The 22,657-nt window shown below is 34.2% G+C and overlaps 1 protein-coding gene across 4 annotated transcripts in view; it reads right to left on the reverse strand.

The window, feature by feature from the left end:
- The window catches only part of PPFIA2 (PPFI scaffold protein A2), a 339,695-nt gene that overhangs the window by 78,096 nt on the left and 238,942 nt on the right, over window positions 1-22,657 (reverse strand). For all 4 annotated transcript variants that reach the window (XM_086609969.1, XM_086609968.1, XM_086609971.1 and 1 more), the window contains one exon: window positions 9,036-9,152. In XM_086609969.1, coding sequence (XP_086466095.1) covers window positions 9,036-9,152 — 117 coding nt within the window. The remainder of the gene's footprint in view (window positions 1-9,035; window positions 9,153-22,657) is intronic.

Below are 22,657 nucleotides of genomic sequence, written 5' to 3' on the forward strand. Positions count from 1 at the left end.
AGCTTTCAGCTCTTATTCTGCTTTCCGATGCCTGTGATCACCTGTCAGACTTTACCTGTTTTGCAAAATGGGAGCCAGGGTGGGGAAAGTTTACTTGATGGGTGAGCATTGTTGCTGGTCTCATCCAGCGTGCTTGCCTATTTCTATTTTACACTGTTAGAAGATTCCTGCAAACCCTGCCCCGTTTGCCTTGACTAACTTCTTTTTCTTAGAAGTCTCACCAGCCTACCATTAGAAATGGCTGGCCTGGCAACTCCTTGCAGTAAATCATCCAGCAAAGGTCAGTCAGCCAATGCTGTCAGCTAGTACAGTGCTTGAAGTGTAAAATTCCCCTGCAAAGGTAATGAGACTTTTAAAGCAGTGTTTTAACGGGCTTCTTATGTAGAAGTATATAGGGGTTTCTATTAGGTGAAAAGGAAAAGAAATTTTTATGACTGAAAGACAAATTAATTTATGTAAAACAGCTGATTTCTTGAAAAATTAAAGATCTGCAAAGTCGATCAATTTATCATTTAAATAATGCATAAGTAATGCAGCTTTTCAGTATAATAAAATCCCTATGGTATAGTGTTCAGCACTAAGTATTCATAGTAATATAGACATACTCAACTATCAAGCAGAACAATATTTACAAAACATTTGCCTAGACTCTTTCAGAGAGAATACTGCATACTCTCCCAGGCTTACTCTTTAGATTCATAAAGATTTCTAATCTCAGCGGCAGCTTTTATCCATTTTTTCTTTCACTCTGAAAACTTCTCACCTCCTCAGGTGTGTCAAACTATCAATCTTCATTAAGTCCCCTTCAGCACATGATTCTCCAATTAGCTTTATCAATATTAATCCAGAAGGGGATAATTAGAAAGCGAGAAAGATATCTGCACTGCTTGGAAACAAACTCATCATCTGGTTATCAAATGTATTTTGTGTCTGAAGTGCATTATTTCTCTGATTCAGAATGTGCATACTTTGGGGCAAGGATCATGTCTCACTATTTTTTATACATCACACATTCTGACTGCACTCAGTAAACAGCAAAACAAAAAGTTCTTACAGCAAACTTTTTCTAAGTTACAAACACCCCTTTGATGTTTGGTATTCAACCCTTACTAAGTCCTCTTAAAAAAATGGTGCTTCTGATGAGGGCTACACACGTCCTGCCTTCACTCCGTTCTCTGCCATTTCACAATGCTGCCGGTTAAAAGGAAAGATATTATTTATCTATTCATTCAAAACAAAGGAGCACATGTGACATAAATTAGTAAATAAAAACTGAAACAGAGAGTTTTCTTCTACAGTTTTCTACTGACCACAGAAAGTGATCAGAAAATCAAAAAATAGTCCCGTCCAAAAATGGAACATATTCTGAGGGATCACTGCTCTGAAAGAGACCTGTTACTTTATCATATAATTTCATTTTAATTTTACTTGATCTGAACATTTTAGCCTACTGTATTTGCTTTGGCAAAACACCTTTTACTCCTACAGGATACAATGTCTGTAATTGCTGTCAATGTTTTAACAGATTTTAGTATTTATAAACTACTGCCATTTGATTTAATTATTGGAATATCTTAGTGTTATGAGCAAGAAGAAAAAATATGACTCTTAAATAAGCTGAATGTGAACTTCTTGAGTTATATTATAAAGCAAATTACCCCAGCTGTTTAATACTTGTAAAAAGGAGTTGCTCTGAGTTCCTCATAAATGTACCATTATTTATTTAGGAGAAAAAGGTCTTTGTTCAGGAGGACTATTGCACTGTTTCACCTGTCTTGGCATATGTATCTGTTTTCATGTGCCTGAAATAGTTGTTTATTATTCTGTGTGGAAAGGAACAATTATGCCTGTAAAACTGCCCTTAGCACAGGGAGGACTATTGTGGTATACTTGTTACAAAAAGTTGGTAAAAACATAAAACTAGTTAATGAGTTTTAATGGTACAGTTATGTATCTTGGAACAAGGAGGAGTTCTCTTATTAACATTAATATTGAATTAATTAATAATTGAAATATTTAAAAAAAATAGAGGCACCAAATAGGGACAAATAGGCTTTGCATTTTAGCAGTGTTTACAAGTTGCAGCAATGAAGTGTAAAAACAGAAACAGGTGATTCCAAGAAGAAACACCCTGATTCACACTTGAATAAAATGCTTGGCTTTTGTGTCTTCAGTGTAACAGAAATCCATGTTGAAGTGCTTTGTCAAGCAGGAGAGGTCTTATACAAGGCTTCTTTGAGGATAAAAATAGTTATTCCCAAGGCCAATTAATTTCTGATAAAATTCCATTAACTTCAGAAGAATTATAGCAAAAATTTGCTAGATTTTTGAATTCAAAGATGTGACATGGAATTTACTGCAGAATATTCTCCAACATGGGCCAGAAATAGGCAATGAATTTTGAATCATCAAGGAAAGAGATCATTATAAGTGAAGGAGATACATTAATGTTAGATATTTAAGGTACACAAACATCACAAGATTATATGTTTTCCAAAGCAACTTCAATCCATCCCAATTTGCATAGGCAAATTTCTGAAAACATTCAATTTTATTGAATAATTCAATTTCCATGGCTCTTATGGAAGCTGAAATAAATATCAGCATGAAATAATTACTTCATTTGAAAACAAAATACTTATTCTCAGCATCTTATTTTTTGGGATTCAGCAAACACCACTTTAAAGAGACACAGTTTACGACAAGAAATGAGAGCACACTGTGCCTCTTATCAGCATCTGAGACTCATTCCTACTTCTTGCTCCAGTTACAGATGGTAGACAGTGCATGAGAATCAGCCACAGGTTCAGGCATTTCAATTTGTCTCTAAATGTACTAGCTACTATTTTTGTAAGGAAAACCTTATACTTGTGGTATCTTGACAAATTATCCTTGAAACCTTGTGGAAAAATATTTCCTTCCTCCACTCTGACCATGACCATTGATTGGATATAGATGAAAATTATTGCTAGTTCCAAATGACAAATAAAAGTAGGGACAATGGAGTCCTCAAATAACTCATTACTTCATACACTTACGAGGACTTGTACATTGTTTTTTGATAAAAACTTAATGAATCATATTGATTTAAAATTATGTAGGAAACAGCACAATGGGTTATGAATTAGATGGGTAGATAACCTGATATTGGTCTGATACTACTTTTTTTTCCAAACCAAAGTGTCAGCCTTGTGTAGTCATTTGTCTGAAAAACAAACTAATGGGTGATGAAGTGGAGTTTTATAAAAATACATGTACTTTTTATACTGGTAATGTAGAATCTCTCTCTCAATATGTATATTTTGTTCATAATATGAATAATAAGACTATTGAAAGCGACTTCAGACAAGACTGGAAAAAATGTTTCTTTTATAGTTCTACACATAACAAAACAGAACTCTGAAAAAAAAATAACTTGAATAAGAATAATCCCAAATACCTATTTTGAGAGTATTTTTCTAAAACATCTCATAGTTTGGAAATGAGGAGTGCTAGATTAACTGGATCACTGGTATGCCATAATCTCTTTATTTTCATTTTCCTTTGAAACTTTTATTAGAGATTTAAATAATTAATATGATTTAATTATTTCACATGAAATAAATTACACTGATACATGGCAAAATGACCATGTCTGGAGTTTTGCATATTCTCGGATTACTCTATGTACTGAATTGTTTCTCATATTTAGCACTTCTCGTTGTTTCACTAGTTTTATCACTGGAATATTTTTTGTCTGCTTTCTCTATTTTAAAATTCCTCTTAGCCTGCATACATAAGAACTGGCCATGTAATTGTCAATGAGAAGGACATCAGCCTTGCTTTATCATAAAACGGCTTTTGTAGTTAGAGTTCTGATGAGATTATTGAATATATTACAGCTTTTATTGGGAATTAGTATATTACTGGTGGAAGCCTTAGTGCTTCAATCAGAGGACAATGCTTGTGAATATAGACTTTAAAATGGTTCTCTGGCTGCCCTGTATTACAGAATCATAGTTAGCCACCTAGATCACAACCCTCTTAGCACTATACCCTCTCTAAAATGTAGGTTGTTTCTCCTAAAAATCCTTGAAAGTTTCTAGTTCTTGAGATTCTTTGACTGATTCTCTTTATAGCTGAAGCTGCATTTTTATATATTTGAAGATAATAATTCTGTGTCTTTTCTTTTTTAGGCTTTCAGCCTACATTTTGAAAATTCTTCTCACAGGTTATGTTCTCTAGATTTCTGATTGTTTTTATTTCTATCTTCTGAATTCTTATCAAGACAGTCCACATCTCTCTTCAAGTATGAGATCCAAAGGTGGGTACAAGACTTCAGCTGAAGCCTTACCAGTGCTGAGGAAGGCTCAGGAATATTTCATAGGTCCTGCAGATTCTAATTCTGTTTAGCTATCCCATCATAGCATTTGCGGTTATACTGTTGATCCATAATATTTTTCTCATCCCCATTAATTCCTAGATCCATTTTAGCAGAATTATTGTAAGTCTTTTTCCCATATTACATAGGTGCTGTGTTTATTCATTCTAGTCTTCCCAAACGTACAAATTCTTAAAAAATAACTATGCGGTTTTAACAGAGAGCTCTACTATGAGGTTTTATCAGAGAGCTCTTTCCATATTAAGGGATGAAGTTTATTCCTACTGACGTTAGGATCCTACCTCTGTCAGTGGCAATTACATCAATCCAAGTTATCTTCAGTGTAGGTCCGACTTTCTGACTAATTCTGCTTTGTTGCTTATAATACATCTAACCCATTTCACCTTCCCCCTTTGTGATTTATGGTACAACCTTATATGAATAGATTGCAAGTTTTCCTTCTTATTATTCCACCAGATGATAACATCCTTTTTCTACATTGCCCCACTAACCATACACATTTATGAAGTTTTATGAAAAATAATACACTTTCAACCTAAGGGTTGTGGTCAAATGCATCTCTAGGCATCCTTTGTTTAATCTTTCTCACAAAAGTAGAAAACCACTGGTCAGAGACTCTCGTGCTTTTACATGACATAGTCTATTTTTGCCCATCAGCTCCTGAACTGAGAAAACCAAAGATCATTTGGCAACACCACCTGCACAGCTGCACTGTAGTCTTCACAATGTATCTTTATTTCTGAGCTATGAAGCTTATCAAGGACTCAATGACTGATGAGAACACCAACCCTTCTTGTCCCAAAGCTTCGTCATCATTTTGGGTTTGCTTGGGATAAATAACCACCCGCAGTACTGCTGGTGCAATAATTAGAGGCAGCAGATGTACTTTGGTGATCCTTTACTAACACCTTGCACCCTAGTTTCCCCAGAGGTACATGAGGTGTAGTCAATAGACCCTGCTTGTACTGTCAAAAGGGGCTCATCTGTTGTCACTCACTGCTGGCTGTTTCATATGGGAAACCATCAGAATTGAGAAGAGGTACACATAAGCTACCCCCCTGCTGAATGGCATGTTCCTTCTCCTCTGTTTGTGCCACTGCAGAGCTTCAAACCTGCCCAGCTTCTTTCCTTTAACATCCCTGCATGCATCCTCCATCAATATCATCTTGATCTCTAACGCTATTCAGTCCTTTGCAGCTTCCCTACCTGCTTACTAATAGATTTCCCAACAGGCACTTTATTCACTGGGGATTCTACCTTTCCTGGCCTTTAATTGCAGAGAAATTAGGCTATCATCCTTACAGGTCGAGTAAAAGATCAGGATGGTGGCAAGTGGTGTCCAGTGGTCACAGATCTAGGTAGGACAATATCTGATAATAGAAATAGTCGCATCTTAATTCCCATAGCAGATGATCTTTGTCAGTTTTTTTTTTAACAATTTTTCGAAGTCCTTTAAAGCTGTTCTATTTGTGCAAGTTGGCTTCTTTGCAAGTTCCTGTATTTGCTAGCTTATAAATTTCTCTTGCCTAAGTGATATAGCTTTGTAGTCATAGACTAGAAACTTTAATGTACCTAGTTGAGGTCCCCACTACAAAACATGTGACCTTACCTGCTCAATGACCTGGCATTCACCTGCCAATGAAAGCAACTCACAGTGCAATCTGTAGTCTGTTCCAGGCACAAAAAGCTAGACTCAAGACACTCCTTGTTTTTTCATTTTGTTTTGGTTTAAATCAGGATAATTCCATGTTGAAATCCCTAATATTTTCCCAGAGCAGGTGCCTTACAAAGTTTGGATTTTCATGAAATCATAATTAAAAGTCACTCACTCTTTCTCTTAGAATTTTTCCTTTGTGTTTTGGTTTTTTTTTTGTGTGTGTGTGTGAAGTAATAAATTTCATAGTTAATACTTCTCATTACATTTATTTTACCATTATTTTCTTTTGAGATGCTTCATTTATACTTGATAATGAGTCTCCATTTATAATTACACCCTGTCATCATTAATAAGATTTCTGTTTCTTAAAGACTAACTAGCTTGATATCCTTTACTGCTCATTAAAATAAAGTTACCATTTACCAAGCCATTGCTTTATAGAAATCAATTTATGGTACAGTAGAACAATTTCCTTTTGAATCATTTTTTTTTCTCATAAAAACATATATGCATAAACTACTTTCTATAAAACATGTGAACTCTCATTTTAGCATTCTTTGATTTTCAGATTCTGGAGTGGTTTGTTGTTTTTTTCACTATTAGCTTTTTTCACTATAATTTTGCTATCAGTTTAGATAAATGAACTAATGCAACTTGAGCCATATTAAGTTTTAATTATTGGCATGACATTAACTTTTCAGTTCTCTGGCAATGTCCCATTTTTCCAAGATTTTTCAAAAGAGAAAATGAATGGCCCAGAAAAGTTATTGGACTGTTCTTTCAACCCCCTTGAGAGGAAGTAGCTTACAAGTATTTAATAACTTCTTTCAGCACCTATTCTAAGCATTGCAATATTGCAAAATATTTCTTTGTTGCTGTAGAATTCTGTCAGATTATCTTTCACACACCGCTCCCCCCCCCCCCCTCCCCCGCAGAGTAGAGTAATCATTCAGTATTGATACTAAAAATGAGCTGAAATCTACGTTGGCATCTTTTTCCTAAATACACAAGAAGTTATTCCAGGTTCAGAAGAGATGTTAAACTTTCACAAACCTAAATCTCAGAAAGCAGTCCAGTCTTCATGTTTGCCATGTTAGCCACGCTGGTTAACTCTTACCTGAGGGATCCTCTGACTACACTGATTGGATACTACTTGCTCTGGGAACACGGGCAAGCTCTACTTTGATGTCTGTGTAGATTTTACCACATGCATATCTCCTGAGAAGTCCAAGGAGATAGGCATAATTAATATGGTGATGTCATGAAGGCCCTGCTTAAGTTTTATCTGTATAATTGTTGTGACTATCAGCCACAAAGTGGAAACCTAAAAGGTAGGATCTACTCAGACTGACTGAAACTGAAGCTTAATCTCCGTATTATAAGATGGTGCAAATCATTACCTCATAGCTTATTGTTCTCCAACCCTGCTGCTGAAGTTGAAGGAATATTTTCTAAATGAATGCTTAGAGTCTGGGCTGAAGCTGAAGTATTTTACAAAGAGGGAACTTCTCTTCACAAACTAAGGAGGAATTGATGGTGAGCACTAAGGTAATGGTAGACAGGTAGAGAGAAGCTAGTGCAGAGGATGTGAAGTAGAGTGCACTGGTCGATCTGGTGTCAATATAGCCTCCTGTTAACTTCCTATCTAGTATGCTTTCATTAATATAAGGAGCAAAAATTAGTAAGCACAAGCCATTAATTCAGCCTAACAAGACCAATTGAAATTGTTCTGATTATGAAGCACAGAAGTTGTCTGAACATAACATTCTAGAAACATTTAATAGAAAATGGCTTTCATTTCTCTTTCATTAATGTTTAAATATGCAGATTTCTTAAAGGATAGATATTCTTATTTCCATTCAGTTCTGCTTATAAATAATGAGCAAAATGGCTCAAAACAGAAGACACAGCTTGCAAAGAAAGTACAAAATTAGAGATTTTTAGCTAAGCAGTGTGGTTGTACTTAAAAGCACAAGTGCTCACAAATGTTGAAATGTTTGAACAAAATTTCAGAGTAAAATTTTGCAAGGAAGAGCAAAGTAGCTGAACAGTATTTATTTACTGTGCGTTTCTCAACCACATAGATTACTCAAAGAAAAATACGCACATAAAATTAACCACAAAACATGTAAAATTAATGCTTGCAGTACAAGTGCGCCCTCATAGTTTGGATTGCCTATAAAATAAATAAGTATGATAAGCATTATTTTTTATAAGTATGATTTATGCCACTGTTCATCACGTCATTAAACAAAAATGCACAATTAAAAATCCAAGCATCAGCTCTACTCATTTCAGCTGTCTGCCAAATGTTACGCTTTGCTTGCACTTTAATTTAATAACTGTAAAGCAAGAGAGGAAGATATGCAAATTGATTTTTATCAACCTGGAAAACTAAGGCTTAGAAGAAAACCTTGTTTCTAAATCATATATTCTCTACTTTTTTTCTCTCTTCCAGCCTTAAGTGGCAAATACATAGCCTAAATTCTATATACTTATTTCATATTGAAAGAGTGTTAAGTATGTAAAATGCTTTTCACTTTTGTCTATATGAACATGGACATGAAGTTGAAGAGTATCTACAGGAGACACAGAGAAAAATTACTTTTTCTAGTTTTTAGGTCTCTTTCTGCCCCTTATGGCAGCAGTTTTTGCACATATGCCCTTTTGCATGTATGTGTCACTACATCTTGCTCTTCTGTACGTGATGTACAGTGGATCACTCAGCAGGATATAGCATCCTTAATTGTAACATTATGCAAAAAATTCCAAGAAAAGTTTGTTATAAGCTGTGGATCTAACTCAATATCATATCAAAGAGCAAGCACCTGTCCATTTGCATTTCCTTTCCATTTAAACAAGCTCATTTTTTGATCCTAGTTTCAGTAGGCGGACAATATTCTAAAGGGAATTCCCATAAAATATTCACATTACAAAAATCTTAAACTTGATTATTTCTCATATTGATGTGATCCAATGAAAACTAACATTTTATACCTTTTCATGAACCTTTTGCCCTGGCTCCATTCCTTCAATATGCTCTGATTCAGCAGGCCCTTCACCGGCTGCCATTTTCCTCTGAATGTGTGCATTTTGTTCACGCAAAGCTACAATCTGCAAACGAAAGAAAATGAGTGGTCAACATACATAAGAAGCCCAAAAACTACTGACCAGGCAATTTGTTAAATCTATTAGCATTTTGATCCTATGTTGGCCATTTGTAGCATTTGCAAAATTATGTCTATACACGTACAGAGGTTTAAAAAACAAACAGTCAATAATGACTAAAGGCCATTGAGGATACAAAGGAACCTATAAATGACAGGATAGTCAACATTGTCTTGTTATATCTTCTATCCTTATTTTGTGCTGTGGTACTTGTTTTTTTTAGCTTGAAAGATGAAAGAGCTGTTAGGCATTGATTTTGTAACACTGCAAGACCAAGACTCGCTCTTTCATATAGAACACTATGGATGCCAAACTGGTGTTATAAGAAAACAGTGCCAAAAGGCTATGAATCAAAAGCTAGTGATGGAAAACAAGTGCTAGCTTTCTGTCAACTTGTCATCTGCTAGTAACTGCAACATACATTTTAAGTGTTTTTTCTTAAGAAAAACATGTACTTGAAAGTCCTCTGCTGTGGTATTCATTGACTATTTTAGCATATATACAACTAGGTTTTATTGTATTAAAAATATTGTTTTATTTATTGATAGTGCTATTAAAAATCCTATTCAGCTATTGGAAAATGAGCTGCTTTCTCTCCAACTCTGTAGCTTGCTCTAAGACAGTACATAGGATGGAAAGATTCAGGTCCTAGAAAATATTTTTGCATGGTATACTATGATAAGTTGGAAGACCTGGCTAATATAAAACTTATTTATTTTGGTAAATTCAACAGTAAACTCTCTCTGTACCATTTTGCATTCATGAGCACATATAATAAATTATTTATTAATGGATAACATTGTGTATTAAACATAGTAGAACACTGGTAGGATGTATAGATACCATTTTTGGAAAGCTGGTGTAAATTTAAAGGCTTCTGTCACTGTACTGTGTCTGCATAAATCCTGTCAGAAACACTGTCCTGTCCTAGAATAAAAAAGCATGGGGCAGGAGGAAAGATTATAGGCAGTACTATCTGGTAAGTTTGTACAGCAGCCAAGATTTTGTGGAACATTTAATTTAATTTATTTTAATGTAATTTAATTTAATTTTAATCTACATTAAAAGATATTTATTTCCATCTGAATAATTAAGTTTGAAAAAAAAGCTTTTTCAAGTGTATTTTTTCAACTTATGTTTCAATTCTGATCGTAAAGACCATTTGAATCAGCTCTGACCAGCATTTGAGATCTCAGGGACACACCATTTTAAACAACTCTTCCTTAATATAAATGTTGAAAATTGTTGTGATATGAGTCAGGCTGATTCATTACTCACTAAATTCCAAGTTACAGCCCAAACAGATCTCATGTGACTACTGATTTCAGGGCAAAGACCAAGACTTGAAGGCAACATTTCACCCAAAGCAATTATAGGAAAATATAATAGAATGAGAATTAAAATTGTCTGAGACAATCTGTGTCTTTTAGGGTAGTACTAATACACTGAGCTTTAAGATGTTCAGCTTATGTAAGAGAATTAGGTCTGTCTTAACAGAAAAAGGTCTTTCAATGTCATTAGCATAGATTTCCTTTGTACACAGTAATCGGCAATTTAATAATTTTTTTTCTGAATAGCTTCACTCATTTCTTTTTCTTTATGGTACAAATGGTTCTCAAATCTGAGCTAAAGAAATTATGGTTCCCTCCAAGCAAAATTACCCATAAATTTGTGTCAAAAGGGACTTTCAGGTAGATTAAGGGAGATACTTCAAGGTATATATTATAAAATCATGATTTATGGAAAGTAATTATAGATCATGTGAAACAAAGATAAAATCTCAGGATATGTTAACTAGCAGCCAACAACAGATCTGGATTTTCACATGACAATCTTTCATTGATCCATTAAAATGCTGACTTCACTACGCTTTCATTTTGAATTATCACCTGTGTCTAATACAAGTCATAGTTTATTTTTTTCTTAGCCTCTGCTGGTCTTTAGGTATCCTAGGATCATTGCTTTCTAAGTAAATAAGTAAATAAGTAAATAATTAATGCTAAAATAAAACTAAATTATGTCTTCAAAGTGAAAGGCAAACAAAAGAATACAATATAACATATTGAGGGATTAACTTGATTTTTAATGTTTGGGAACAATTTCTTTCCCAAAAATTAATTATTTTTAAAGCTTATTGTTTCAATGGTTTTATTACTGTAATGAATCCAGAGTAACCATATACAGGAACAACACCGAGTTTGAAGTCTGGCACAAGTTTCAGCTCTAGGGTAGTAATCAGATAACAGATCTAAGCTGTGAAGAACCACACAGCTAACTTCCTTTCATACTTGTTCTCTCTTCAATTAGTGAATAAATTAAGGCAGAATTAATGCTCCTAAGGAAGCACAGAGACTCTCCTCTATCTTACAAACAGACATGAATTTTCACTTTTTGGTTTGTTGAAGCAAAAGATTTTTAATTACTATCACACTCATGTGTGTTATTTATTTATTTCTTATTTAACTCTAACTAATAATAATGTGCAAATTATTTGAAAACATATTAATTTAATCACTGAACAACTTCTGTAACTTTCTACATAGGTAGCCAAAACACGCTGGAATGGAGACAATGATGAAATAGGTGAAGGTGAAGACACAGAAGACTCTAAATTTTTTCCTAGGCAGCCTCTGAATCTTCTTAAAATTCTAATGATCCTTACAACAGCAGACAGTGATAACAGCACAGATCTAGGTAAGAAACTAATTGTTCAATATAGATAAAACTCAGTAATACAACTTTCGAGTAAAACATATTTCTTATATTGATGCTTTTATGTTTATGAAATCCAACTTAACATATCTACCACAAAACATACCTACAGTCAGCTTTCCATGTACCTACATACTATTTAACTCTCTAAGGCAGTAATTCTTGATGTAATTCTTAATGCTTTTTATGCTAAGTTCTCTTTTGAAAAAGTAAAGGATGGAGTCATATGTGCTAAAACCAAAACAAAATCCAAAAACATAAAAGATTGATAGAAAATAAATGTGCATAAATGCCATTGTTGTATTTACCACTGGTTTAGCCCAAATTGGACAATTAACCTAAACATTCAAGTTCAAATAAAACCTGCTAAAATATGATCAAATACATCAGACATCTTTTTCTTATCAACTTCTGATTGTAGACCTCAAATGATTAGATTCCTTTTCTAAATTGCTATCATAGATATTATTTTCCTATTTAGCACACTTGGCAAGATTTGATCAGGACCACAGCAACATATTTCAACGTGACTAATCTGAAGTGAGTGTAAAATTGCAGAGATGCTAGTCTCTCCATAGTTAAGTCTGAAGATAACTTCCTGTCAGAAGTCTAAATTTGACTCCCTGCTAACTTTGCCAAGCTAAGTTCAGCCAAGCTGATCTGAAAAGTCTTTTTTTGATTGAGAAAAATGAAACAATAGTTGCAAATTCAAGAAGATTAACATGTAGACTATTATTTTTCTAGTTAGACCTTTCTAACTTTTATGGTTTAAACCCATAAAAAAGTCCTGTAACCTACAGAAATGCTCCTTTAACTTGTTCTCTTCTCACAGGCATGTTGCTCTTCAACATTCTCCTTACTTTTCTAGTCAGTATTTTTGACTGACAAGGGACAATTTTATAACACTGAAACTTTTAAGAGCTGCCATCTATTTAAATTCTGTTTTCTTGATTTCAAAGGTACACAGAAACAAGCAGCAGAATTTCTAAAGTCTCAATCTGTCATAATCATTCTAAGCATAACCTTACACAACTTCTAGATTTTTGTCTCAACTTTAAAATCTCTTCAACTTTCCTAAAGTCCAGCTTTATGAATTACAGTTTTGGTAAACATCTCTACTATATTACCAATATAAATTTCTTCCAAAATGTTAGTAGGATTTGTGTACATTATTTACAGATATCACTGAATCGTATGTTTTTTATGAAGTTGGGATTCAAGAATTCAGATTCAAAATTACAACTGGTCTTCATTTCCATAAATGACCAAATCTACGTCTTATGCCTGTACACTGGAAAATAGTAGTCTGAATTCAGGTGCTAAGGAAATATTCATTTCAAATATTAAAACACACCATAGAACAGGATATCAGTACATATGCCAGAACTGATCTGAAGAAGTACCTAATGTTATAGAACAATTCTCATCACCCCTGCTGGTGAAAAAGGACAATGTAATAAGAAAATAGTTTCATAATGAATAAAGATTATACAAGACTATAAATCAGTATGCAATAGCATTAATTCAATCTTTTCAGCCAGAGAAACAGTCTGATTACTATCCATAGTAGGATAGGACACAAAGACATACAATGAAAGAAAAAAAAGATTCACATTGTAGTTGCAAAAACTACCAAACTGTGAAGGATAATCAAAAAGGAGAGGAGGAATCAGCACACACACAAAAAAGGCAACATTTGAACTAGATTCATTGGACAAAATAAAATTAATATGGAATACACAAACTGTTCATGAAGATGCAATGGATTTATTCATGGCACCAAGTCTCTCACAAGACATAAAATGAAGCAGGAAAAAGTATTTCCAACCAAGTTTACTTACAGCATTTTATAACATAATAACTAATTTAAAATTATTTGAGAGGTGTGAGGTCAGAAGCCATTCTAAATATATAAAATCCTAAATGTGTGGGTACCTCTACTGCTAAAATTTAAGTTAGTTCTCTACTTCCAATTGTTTGAGTGGCCATTCGTTACCCCATTATAGTTTTGGGCTTCAGATAATTAACCTTATTAAGAATAAATAATATACTTACTTATAAGAGCAATGAAAGGAACTACCAATTTATTATACTTGTTTTATTAACAGTTGCCTACTATAGACATATTTTTTATTATGCCCTTGTTGATCTGTTTGATCTAATTTCATTAAAAAATCTTACATTTACAGAATTTAGGTCCCGTCTCTCTTCTCTTGATAAACATATTTCAAACATCTATGGAAAAGCTTTTATTAGATTTCCTAGGAGCAGTAACTGGCTCACTGCCAGACTTTTTGAATTAATTTATTTTCTTGATCAAATTACTTTAAATTCAATAAGAAAGCAGCACATAACCTACAAAACACCAAGAAACTTGGGAGATAAGATTTAGTTGTAAGATATAAACATGTAAGAAAATATTTCGCTGTTCAAATATTAAGTCGAAATCTCTCCTGGTTGGTGGAAAGGAACTAAACACATTCCTTTTTCTGTTAAGAATCACGGTGATATTTGGTTCATAAGTAGGGCTGACAAATCCAGGAAGGAAGAATGATAACTTTAGACAGGAAGAATTATATTTTAGTTGAAAGCTCAGGTGGGCTCAGGGTTTGGAAGTCTGGGATGATTGCTAGTGATGCTGCCTTGTAAGATTTGGAGTGAACCAGAGAATATTGACTAGTTAGGGACCAGACAAAATAAAGCCTCGGCCATTAGGCGTTCCCTATAAGTGTTCTGATATCCTCAGGGAGAAGCTGTTGTTACTATCAGTATATATCATTTACTGTGAATTACAAGGACAGTATTCTGAGTACTTTTCCCAAACATAATAATTGCCTTTGCTTGAAATCTTGGCTCCTAAGGCCTTGTTCCCAGTGCTGCTATTCTGTAAAAAATGACTTTGTGTGACGACAACAGTTCTCCATATCTGACTCTAGCACAGAGCACAGCCTACTTAGAGCAAAAATGCTGCATTTCAGCCTTTGGCATCCTGTATCACCCAGTGACCTAAGGCAGACTCACAATAACTGAGCTGAAAACCTTGAACTTATCTGTCTGGCACAGAGTAGGATAACTGAAAAGCCAAAACATCGAACGTTTAGATTAAAGTGGTTATGTGATTCCTTCTGTAAATGTTGGAGAGAGAAACATTGCCAGCAGGTCTTCTATGTCTGAAATAGGTGGGATGAATGACACATATATATTTTCTCCTGACTGAAAAGAAAACAGACAATTGTCTTAAACTAGAGGCTCCCATTATGATGGTTAAATTTAAGAAAAATATATAGCATCAAAGGACTGAAGAAATTCCAGAAATTACTCAAATTAAGAAGTAAAAAGCATGCCTGTAATATGGTATTACATACTAACTTGGTCCTGCCCTCAGACATGGTGGAGAAAACTGTTCCAGTTACCTTATGGACGTATACCTACATTCTCACGGTGTGTATACAGCACAGAGTACTGTAGACAGTACAGAATGGAGAAAAAAAAAAAATTTAGATATATGTTTTCAAAAGTATATGGCCTCTGTGTAGACCAAATAAAATCCTATTTTGATTTTTAAAATAGTTGCATAAACAATTTCTATATTGACTTTCTTTAATGTTTTTGCTATTTAAATTACATTGAAAACCATTCACCAGCAAAGCATTTGAATGCAATTACTGTAATCATCTTGATTTAATTTTGCTTTCCATTGAATAAATGATTACATTATATAAAGATATTTAATTTTATGAATGAATATATAAGGCCAAATCTTTACAGAAGTTTCTTTTCTTAGGATTCTTTCTAGTATTTGAAACAGTAGGAAATTGCTTTACTTAATTATTTCAAATTTTCTACTTCAAAATTTTTTAATTAATCATTAATTTAAATAGTTTTAGAATAAGTTAAATATAATGTTTTGTTGTTAACAGAGGCTCTAAACACACATATAAAACATTAGACAGTCCTCCAAAACCAGTAAAAAGCTCGATCACTTAAAAAATGTAAGGGATTAAAGGAGGACGATTATTTTAAGCTTTTGAAAAGCTATTTCATATAAACGTGTCCTGCCTTAAACTACTAAACTTGTTTCATTGATCTTCCAATATCAAAACAAATCTGCCCTAGGCAATTAAACTCACTGATAACCATGTTTTACTTTGCTACAGCAGACAGATCTAGAAGGCTTTTTGTTTAATTTCTTCTTACCAAGAAGGTTTTTCTTTTTACATGGATAGCATGCTAAACCAAACTTCTTGTGACTATATTGTGTCAGTTTTCCATCCAGCTTTTATTTATGTAAGTCTTTTAAACAGTGAAATTGCTTACTTGGATGTCCTCCTACATTATTCTGTCATAACAGACTATATTTAAACAGTGTTAAATATCAGATTTCAGTCTACTGAGAACATAATTCAGACTCCTGGTTCACCTTCTGACTTTGATTTAATTTTGACAGGGATAGCTTGTGTCAAGCTTTAATCAATGTCTATCATTTTAAATGGTAAATATTAAGTGTAGCATGAGGAATAAAGGATGCTTAGAGACTGAGATGATTTCCTTCTGCTTCAATGGAAATTAAAATCCTTATTTATAAACATAAATATGGCCTTTTCCAGTTACATTTTTAATTTGTCTTAACCTCAACACAGCCTTTCAGAAGCCACTGGTTAGAGAATTCAGAGATATTTGAATAGGATGATTGAAATTGTTTCAGTTCTACAATAAATTTGTCATTATTAATCTTTTATCTTAGTTATAGGACCAGAAATGCACATATATTTTCTTGACATTTTATATGTAACCTTTGAAAGGAATTATAATGGTAATCAGCATTTTGTATTATCAGTATCTTATATGAACAATACACTATATTTTGACTCTTTAGTAGAGAAAAAACACAGCATGGAATGCACAGTTCCAAAACCTTTTCAGGAAAAACAAATTGATTCTTATTTGAATCTAAGTAAAAACCAGATATTATAAAAGGAGATTTTTTTTCATGGGGGAAGGGCATTCTAACCAAACTAAGACAATTATGTGAGATTTATATATTCCTGAGGGAAGGTTTAGGAAGGATGCATCTCATTCAGTGGGGGTCACCTGTATATTTGCTGTAAATTGTTACAATAGGACTTCTATAAAAACCTCAGATATTTCAAAATATTAATTTTAATTGCATTTCTTCATGAGTAAAAAGTAATCTTTTAACAATCCTGTTCGAAAGATACTTTCAATATTTAATTAGAATCTCACTGGATAGTTTCAGCTTTTATTGCAATTTTAATGACTCTGTCAGTTGAGGTGTGACAGATTTAGCTGCAGTACTTTAAGACATTCATGCCCCTGCCCTCTCAGTCTGAGTTTATCAGCAGAACATCAGAAGCAGCATGAGTTGCTGTTCACAAATTTCCACTTCAACACAGTTGCATATAGGATGCAAAATTAGGAACTGTGGTATCTGAGGCGCAGAAATGCATTCTCTGTTATAGGGGTAGGGGATGTTACACAAATACAGAGAAAAATCTACTGAGGATTTGAAATTTCTTATTAGATTCCTCCAGTCTACAAAGTTAATGTAATTTTACAAACCAAAGGCAAAACAAATTGTCACGGAGATGTCTGAAAGTCTTTCCATTCCCCACTTTCCAGCTTATAATTCTTGTCCCATTGCTTTGTAATCACCTGCAGCCTCGTGGCTGCCAAATTATAGCAATTCCAGCATAGCATAGAATACACTTACCTGGATGTTTCCACACATATTCACATCACTGAATAAATCACTGATAAGTTTGCACGACAGACCACTTGGGAAATCATGAACAAGACCTCTGTATAGGTGTTATAATGTGATGGTTTAGAAGTAGTCAAACTAATATGAAAAGATTTGAATGCAAGTCTGTTTTACAGTATAGAGGCAAGTTTTTTGAATGAGGAATTAAATTTTGCCTGAAAGTAGATACGTTATTAAGATTTTTTATTTGTTCTGGCAGAAGATTAGCCATTTCTAGGCTTTAAGCATATTCCAATTGAACAGTCTTATTTTCAAACATGCCTAAAATATACATTCTGAAGAACTGGGGGAAACCCCTACATTCATACCTATGAGTATTGCACAAGTCTCTATGTATTGGTTTTTATTGTATTACATGGTCTGGAATGAGATAAGAAACCAGGCAGGAAAGGCAAAATCATGACATGGTACGTTTTGGCACAATAAATCATATTTTGCGTGAAAGAAACCACTTCTAAATTACATCATGTTGCTGCTGTTTGCAGGTTCCCAGAGGAAGCCTTACATGTACCAAGCTACAGGGTCTTCCAGTAAATAGCACAGAAATGGATGTAACCACAGGCCCTGCAGGACAGCGGTTGGATCACAAACTCTCTTGGTGAGAAGCAGAGGTATCAACTGAGTGCTAACTGCCCTGAAGAGGCACACTTGGAGCACTACAAAGGATCTCAGGATTAGCAACTTGATTGCACTGCAACAAGACATATTTGAATTTCAATACGAAAAGCAGTGCCCTGGTTTAGGTGGTTTTGGCAGATATCATCCTGACGCCTGCCATTTAAACTCTCACAAGACTTCCTTTTCTGAATAAAAACTTATATACTAATCAATATGACTGAACCAACTCTAGTCATCTCCTAATGAGAACCTTCTTAGTCTGTCATAAAGATCAACGTTTTAATTATTTCCAGCAAACAATGGGATTGAGTCACAAATTCTGATCAGCTTCATTTTCTACATTGATCAAAGGAAGAGCTCAAGTAGGGAGCTTGCCTAATCTTTGAATAACAATGACGAAATATGTACTAGTGAGATGGTCCAGTAATAAGGCCACCAAAGAGTTCCTTAAAACCCAGGAGGAGGGGTGATGTGTGGCTCAGCCACCTTCGCACCATTCTTTACTAGCCAACAGCAGATGAATGTCTAAGATTCACAACTTGTATAATAATGGAATTCCTTCTCATCTACTGGAGTCTGACTTTGGTAGACAGGATAAAGAAGGGATTAAGGCAAGAAATTGATTTTTTTTTTTTCCCAACAGACAAGCAAGTACAGAATTTTGGAGTTATCCATAACATGAAATTAATAAAAACACAAGGAAAAGTGAGGTGTTGGCTTGCAGTGGCTGACAGATCTTTCTTCCCAGAATAGTAGCTAAAATCCCAGTACATTTCAGTACCATGATTCAATGAACGGTGTAACATTGATGACTGGCTATATACAAAGCATTTGAGAGAGTGAATGCAAGATGCTCTTCAGGATATCATAAATACACATTCTGACTTCATAAACAAATTTCTCATAAATTCAAGCAGAGTCTTTTAAAAGAACAGATAAAAATGAATCTTCCTGAAGATGGCTTTAGTGCTGAAATGCTTTTAGTTTGTCCATTCAGCAATGCAGGCTCAGAGCTTTGCAAGCAGTTTTATTGTAAGTGCAGACACGGACTTGGAGCTTTACTTCCGCAACAGGCAGGAGTTAACCTATGGACTGTACAGTATTGTAATTGACATTAGCTGCACTTTCAGAGAACAAAAGAAAATAATAAAAGCCTCTTCAGATTGCAAAAATAACTTAGGAAGGTGGGGTGTGAAACCTTCAGCGCTAACAATGCACTTAGGGCTCACTTTGTGGAAAGAAAAAACTATAAAAGCTCTTTTTTTTTCGTCTTCTCTTCCATTCAACTACTTAAAACAAAAAGAATCAAGCAAATTTGCAAGTTGGGCTTTTGTAACACTTGTAAACTAAGTGTTCACGCCTGACTGACAACCTCAGCTAGGTTTATTTAATATTTGCCTGGATTCCAGTGTATTTTATTGCTATTCAGATGGTGAGCTTTCTAGAAACTTTACACAATTGAGCTCTTTAAAATGTGTCCTGACATGTCAAGCAAAATAATACTTTATTCAAAGAAAAAGCCTGTAGGAGTTATGAGTAATACACATTTTCAACACTTTTACATCATAAATTCTTCTATTCTTTCCTTTTTGAGACTGTTGACCTTTTATTAATATTGCTGTTTAGCTTTCATTGCTATGGAGAAATACTCATTAAGGTGAAATCATCCTTGTGAGAGAGTCTTTCTAACCCTTGGAGATTAGACAGCAGTAGGCCTAATGCAAGCAAATCTTGTACATTTCTGTTGTATGGAGTTTAAATAAATGGAAATTGAAACAGAATCTTCACACCCTTACTCCTTAACAGCCAAGAAGCATTGCCTTGCCATTACTAGAAATACAGCATTTGCTAGAGAGCTCTGCAAGAGAATATACATTCAGATTCACAGCAACACTTCTTAAGCTGATCAGAGGAGCGTTGTAAAAGACAGTTGACTTTAACAACAGTTAAAGTCAGAGGGCTTTACCTTGCAGCAAAAGGAGGAAGTAGTACGTTGAGCTCCAGCCCTTGATTACAGTTCTTTTATGGCTTAAGTAAGTCTTTACTTCTATGCTTCAAGTTCTGTCAAAGAAAGCTAAAACATCCTACTCCTGCAGCTTCTGGTATCACTTGATTATTTTATTCTTATAATCTTGATGTAGGCACTGCTTTCTGTGACCCTGCTTGTATGGTGGCTAGCACTTTCAGGCTACGATTTGATGTCACTGAAGTGCGAATAAAGAACGACAACATGCAAAGATGACTGGAGATGCTCTGAATCTGTGGCTGATTCATAATTTCAACTGGAAAACTTGAAAATACTACCCACACGTGATCTTTTACAGTTGGTGGTTTGTGCTTGTGATAACTATTGGCAGGTCCTGGCTATCAGTGTTTTATTGACATGCCCACGAAGGTCGCTTCTGTTCGTGATGAGGGTACTGTGGCCCAGGGGTAGCCCACAGCTGTGGCACTCAGCTGGCTGAGGCAGGGGGACTGCTCACAGGACCTCCTGCCATCCGTTTACACCGTCACTGAGCCCTGACTCCTTCTGAACACTAAGTGCCTGGATCAGCAGTCATTTTCATACTTTAAATCATTATACACTAACATTTTAGGCTCGTAAGAAGGCAATAGGTTTTATTAGTCTCCTTCACTTCATTATGAATTCTGAACCAAATTAAGTGTTACTGCATAAATAACTGTCTTGTGCTATTGCATGTAGTCTAGAGCATGCACCATTTATTTCTGTGGTGTACTGGCAACAGCTTGTAAACAGAATAGGAGTCATTTAAAGCAATTGTGCAGTTGCTATTATGAAAAAAGAATATCTGTCAAGATTTTTCACAGAAGATTACCAGGTACATTTCAGTACATTTTCCTCAGAAACCATTATCTAAGTAAACAAAAATGTGCTGCATTTAATTTACCACAAAAATTGTATGAAATACGATACAGCGAAAGAATTGTCTTTTACAGAGACTAGCACAATGGAAAAATAATAACAAATATCAATTACATGGCTGCATTAAAGTGTGTATTTGACACCTGCTGACTAATTTCTCTTTCCTTTTGTTTGTTTTTTTTTTCTTAACCAAGCTCAACAAAATAGTAGCAAAATGATTATTCTTTCATTATTACTGCCACAAAGACACCAGTAATGTATCCAAACGAGGTTACCAAAGCCCTAAAGTTCATTGGTAGTACAGGGACTGATTGGTCAGAGCTGAAGATGGATTTGGCAGAAACATTATGATCTTTATTGTTTTCAAAAATACATGAGTTATTGAAATATATGTACATTGTGTATGTGTATATATATCTGACATATACGATAATATATACAGGTAATTTATTTATATATATATGCACACCCTGTGTATATAATTATATATGGATATATATGTTTAGACATACAAATCTGTTTTCAGCATCGAAGACATTGAATGTAAATAAAATAATGTGCCTCCAGGACTTTACGTGGTTGCTGTTGGTCCACAAGCATTCAATATATAATACCCATGCTTAAGGTATACAATTTGCTTTGAAAAATCCTACTCAGTTTAAAATGAAGTATTTAGCTATTTGCATTGCAAATCCATTTTCTTCTTCTGATTACATTAATATATTTCCCTCTGACTAAAACCAGTCTTCCTCAAATGAAATTTTATATTCATTGTGTGTATATTGTCACCTAGAGACTTTGAGATTGTTCAGATTTATTTTGATGGGACACATCTCTTATGAAAAACCCACTATTCTGCATGTGTAGTTATATTACATTTTCCTATACAGTGTATCTCTATTAAAATCACCTTTTACTGTGCTACTGATTGTACAAAATATGAAAATACAACAGAAAGATATATAGGATATGAGTAAAAATCCAGAAAGGAAATGAACCTTACCCCAGCACTACAATTAAAGGATATCGAAGCCCTGATCTGCATGCACAAACTGAAGAAATCCCAAGTTAAATCTAACTCCCAGTCTGTTGAAATCAAAGGGCAGTAGAGTGAATGAAAGTTTATGTTTCAAATATTAAACCAAATGTACCCATTTAATTTGAGTCAAGATTTTAATACTTTTCTACGACATTCTTACTGAGAGTAATTTTTTTCCACAGACTTCTCCAGTGAAAATCAAGGATATGGTCCTCACTGGTACAATTATCATATATTTTTTAATTACAAAGAACATTCTTCATAAGTAGAACTTCAAAAATATTGTTTTTATTCTAGGATTACTGCAGAAAAGAATCTAACATGATAGTCATTTTCTAACACAAAGGAATTCTACATATGCTTTCTTTTTTTTTTTTCCTTTTTTGTAACCATGGATTCTACATGATTAAAGGTGT

This window comes from Tauraco erythrolophus, chromosome 4, assembly GCF_009769465.1.
Source record: "Tauraco erythrolophus isolate bTauEry1 chromosome 4, bTauEry1.pri, whole genome shotgun sequence".
NCBI classification, from domain to species: domain Eukaryota; kingdom Metazoa; phylum Chordata; class Aves; order Musophagiformes; family Musophagidae; genus Tauraco; species Tauraco erythrolophus.